This window comes from Anoplolepis gracilipes, chromosome 2, assembly GCF_047496725.1.
Source record: "Anoplolepis gracilipes chromosome 2, ASM4749672v1, whole genome shotgun sequence".
Lineage (NCBI taxonomy): Eukaryota > Metazoa > Arthropoda > Insecta > Hymenoptera > Formicidae > Anoplolepis > Anoplolepis gracilipes.
The window spans coordinates 1,677,721-1,682,920 of NC_132971.1; the positions used below are offsets into that span (position 1 = coordinate 1,677,721).

A 5,200-nucleotide genomic window follows, 5' to 3' on the forward strand; every position below is an offset into this window, starting at 1 on the left:
GTTTTTTTCTTACTTTTACTATTCCCTTAGTTTCTAGTAAACATCAGTTTTAAAGGTTGAATTTTCAGATCTTAGTTTTTGTCGGTTTTCAAAAAGTTATATGTTCAAAAATTTGAAACAAAATATAATATAATTTAGTAGAGAGTAATCTCTAACAAATAACTTTCTCTTAAAAAGTTCAACTGAAAAACAAAATAGTATATGATATTAATATATCAGTTTTGATATCTTTTTTCTAATTATTTTAAAGGTTTGTCATAATAACATTTACATTAGAGGCATCTTGCTTATTAATTTCTATCAAATCACTTTTTATTATATATATATTTACATAAAAAGTTGTATTTAATTTTCTACGAATATTATTTAATCTATATTCGCTAAGTTTTATAAATAATCGCTTAAAAAGAATCAATCATAAAAAAACATATAGAAAATAGAAAAGGATACAGGATAAAAAAATTAAGGATATTTCAAAAAATTATTTTTAAGATATTTTTTTTTAATTTTATATTGTATGCATTTTTAATAATTTTTCTTTATAACCATTTTTGTTGGTACAAAGACATAATTCCCATTACAAAAATTATTAAATTATGTCAAATAAAATATTAACGACGACTGATATTATAATTTTTCGAGAATGAGGGTATGCCTAAAAGAAGAAGAATGTTTTATAATCTGTCATAACTTTACGTTCATATAACTTATATCCATACCATAAACTTTATAAATTATACGAGCGCCAATATATAAAAAATATTAGAAGATACGTAAATGGATAGATATGAATAAGGGGAATCTTTTTAATGAAATATATAATTTGTATGATTAAATACTCTTGCGGAAGAATTTTTGTGTAAATATTTTTTAATCTTTTTAAAAATATTTTTAATAAAATATCTTTTTTAATTGTTTAATTACACACCAAAAATTGTATTTAATTGTTTGAAAGATACCATATATATTATATACATATGTATATTTTTTTTCTTCTTTTTAAGCATAGTCCTCAAAAAATTATAACATTAGTTGTCACGTTAATATTGCAATCTTATTTGACATAATTAAATTTTTGTAATAATTTAATTTAACATAATTTGACATAATTTAATTTTTGTAATATTTTTGTATTAATGCTAATAATTTTATGAAGCAAAAATATAAAAAGGAATATTCGAAGTGTGCCAAATAGTGCAATCGCATTTTTCCTGTTTTACGTCAAAGAAGATCACACAATGTGACTATGCTATTTTCTTATCTTTATGACAAGCACTTTTTTCGATTATTTATTATTTTAAATCAATTAGTTTATGAAAACTGATTGCGCTGCATGGTATTCAAATAATTAAAATAAAAGTTTTAATGTGTATTAAATAACTAAAAAAAACATATATTTAAAAAATATGTATATTTTTAAAAGATTTAAGAATATTGACAAAAATAATTTAATCAATGAAATATAATGTAATAATAAATAATAATAAATGAAAAATAATGTAAACTTTTAAATATTGAAAAGCAATAGCGCATCATATAATCAAATTCTGTCATATGTGTGACACACAGAAATTTTTTTTATATAATCATTTTTAATTAATAAAATTTACTTTATTATAATTTACTATACCCAAAATATTTTATTATAATTTACCTGCACTATTTGCATTTAAGTGCAGGGACCAGTCGCATTTTTAATTGCTTCACAGCACTAATTGTATCATTTGGTATAAGCATTTTCTTATAAATCTATTTACTTTAAAAATTAAATCGCTTTATATATATTTATACATTATATATATATATATATATATATATATTATATATATATATATATATATATATATATATGTGTGTATATACATACATACATACATATATTTACAAATATTTTATATATTCAATATAGATAAAATAGTAATTATAAACATATCAGTAGATGTTATTGGTGTCAAGAGGCAAAAAAAAAAACGAAAAAAAATATAAATACAAAAATTATAAATAAATTACATTAATGTTTTTTCATAATATAGAGTGTAATTCCATAATGTTAAATATTATATACAGTACATAATATTTAACATTTATATCGTATTAATATGGAATAATTATAATACTGTATATAATTTTAAAAAAAGTTATTAATATGTACATTAAAAATATTCTAACTTAAGTCTCTCTTAACTTAAACAGAAATTTACATCTTCTTGCATTCGTCGAAGTACGTCGCCATATCCAGAATTGTATACATGGCATGGATGTGCACAGTTTCTCAATAATCACGTCACGTATCAATCACTGGATAAAGAGTTTATTATGGTAAGCAAATCAAGCAATAACATACATTTAATATAAATAAACAGTTAATATAAATAAATTTAAAAATAACTGATGTACAACTTACGCAAAACTAACTAAAAAAATAGGAGCTAGAATATATAGGAATCGTAGTGTTTGCGCTAATCGCGTGCTATTTTTCTCACATAAAAATGTACATAATAATACAAGTAAATCAAAGAAAACAAAAAGCGATTTATATTAAAACTATGAAACTGACTCTTTTTGAATTCTTTATTTCATCGTATTTTTCATAATAACTTGAAGACGTAACTCATATCTTTTAACGTACGTGTGAGAAAAAAGAAAACGATTCACAACTTTTTTATATTATACTATTATACATTAATTGTCAGTTATAGATATATACAAATTTTATATACACATTTATATACACATATTTTTACATACATATACACACTCACAGGCACACTCCTATTTAGTCTTTATCTCGTACACATACACTCATACGCAATATATATTCATACATGAAGTTATGGATTCATATACAGATGTTTAAGATTTTAACACAGAAATTTAGTTGTTTTAGATTTTGATTATTTTACAAATCTCTTTCTACGTTATTTTAGCTAACTCATAGAATTTGATTTGTTGTTTGATTTTATTTCTCTGGACTTGATCCGCTCGGTAAGTTGGTCTACAGTGGTTTCTACTAGTTTTATCTGTTGAAGAGTAAAAATGCGTCCGTTTTCTCTCAACCATGCTAAAAATTGTATACCATGTTCAGCTGCTTCATGGATCCCTGATGGAAATATTAAATTTCGGTTTTTTATCTGATTATTATTTCTATGAATATTATTATTGTGGTTTTTTACTGAATTGTTTGGTACAAGTTGCCCATCTAGTGAAGAGCAAAACGGAATTTCTCACGGTGGAAGTATCGAATTAATATTCGCTGGTACTTGTTTAAGTTGTTGTTGTTGTCTAGATTGCTGTCGCAGTAACAACTGGTAAGTTATGTCATGTATGTTTTTTTTATTTTGCGACAGCTTAGACATAGTTGAACCAATGTTATTCCCGTTCACTATTCTTGAGGATGTTGATGGCACTGAATTATTTACTCTTTCAGTGGTCGGCGATAAGCTTTGTCTTTTAGAAATCCTGTCGAAAGTACTTCCTTGCGATGTGAGCATTCCACAATGTCTTGTCTTTTTTTCATTGATGTCTATTTGTGAGTTCATCGTGTTAGATATTGTACTATCCATCATTGATACGTTGGCAAATGATATATTATTAGTGGATCCTAACGAAGAATATCCACTTCCTTCAAGCAAATTAGGCGTATTAAAAATTCTATTAGTATTTATTAAAACTTGTTGATCGTAAAACTGCTTTAAAATTTGCGGATTGTCTATCATATTGTTGCTTAGCATATTGTTCATTTGTAGTGACAAAATGGCTGAATTGTATTGAAACTCATACTGTTTTATTGATGATAATGATGTACTACTCGTAGACGTGGATAACATATCATTGTCCATTTTCATACTTTTTTTGTGTGGTTCCACTTCTTCGGATGATTCCTTTGTGTCTGTTGATATGGACGCTTCTGTTAAATTTGTTAAAGGAGAACACGATGAAGATTCCGGTGTATTGCTTTTTGAGAATGATGAAAGCCTTTCCAAATTTCTATTGTTTTTTATGAGAGCTTGGTTTATAAGCTTATGTGCAGCTTTGCACCATCCTCGTAAAGTGGATTCAGGGACTCCGATATCTCGCGAAACCGATGCTTTCGTTTCACCATTACGAATCCTTATTATAGCTTGCAGTTTTTGCGACAGAGTTCGTAACGGAAGTTTCCTTCCCAGTCGCGATGGTGCTTTATTCCGTGGCATGCTTAATTTTGAATCTTTGGTCAAGTCAATGGCAGAGTTTATTGCCCATTGATGCTCCATGGTTGGCGATGGTGCTTTATTCCGTGGCATGTTTAATTCTGAATTTTTGGTCAAGTCAATGGGAGAGTTTATTGCGTATTGATGCTCCATGGTTGGCGATAAGTTTCTCGTGTAGCGATGAAAACGATAGTAACAATTGTACTCGATCTTTCAGTCCCCCTTCTCTTTCCTCTTCTTACGCTGCAACAGCTGGTCGGGGAAATAATACTCCTGATGGAATATGTGCACAAGCCTTAGCGCTTTCTTCGCTCCTGCGGTTGCAACTATTAACCAATTCGCACTGCGCACGGGAAACGAACTGAAAAAAATAATTTTTTTAACTGCAACCAAAATATATTGTGCACCTGTTTTGATTGATAACATAAAATGTTTTATTAATGCTAACCAAATTTATTATACAGAGAACAAAATTGAAAAATTAATAGTCGATTTGAAAGATAAAGATTTTCTCCTGGATTTATTACATATATAGGTATATACAAGTTGATTCAAAACAATCTGATGTCCTTAAAATGACATGTTCTTAAGCGAATTCTAAGACGATTTTTCCTTTTACAAAATTTTGTCTGAAGCTTAGTGTCTGAGTTATAATTGAAAATAGTTAACTAATATTTACGAACCGGATATAACGGGCATGCAGGAACGGCGCAACGCATCATGAAACGAATGGCTTCTCTGCGGTCATTAATATTGTATAATATTGTATAGAATGCAATAATAATTCGATAAACTTCAAACGATATTGTATAATAATATTGTATAATAATAATTATTATTATTGTATGATATTAATTGTATAAAAGTCATTTATTTCATGACGCGTTCCACCTTGCCTATTGCACTCGGCTCGTAAATAGCTAATTATTTTTAATTATAACTCAGAAACTAAGTTTTAGACAAAATTTTGTAAAAGGAAAAATCGTCTCAGAATTTACTCAGGAATATGT

The 5,200-nt window shown here is 26.9% G+C and overlaps 1 protein-coding gene across 1 annotated transcript; it reads right to left on the reverse strand.

Moving 5' to 3' along the window:
- Window positions 1-3,177: 3,177 nt before the first annotated feature.
- On the reverse strand, window positions 3,178-4,343 carry LOC140662785 (uncharacterized). The gene has a single exon (XM_072886419.1). It carries the CDS (start codon window positions 4,341-4,343, stop codon window positions 3,225-3,227), a length of 1,119 nt encoding a protein of 372 aa, XP_072742520.1. The 3' UTR covers window positions 3,178-3,224.
- Window positions 4,344-5,200: the final 857 nt, after the last annotated feature.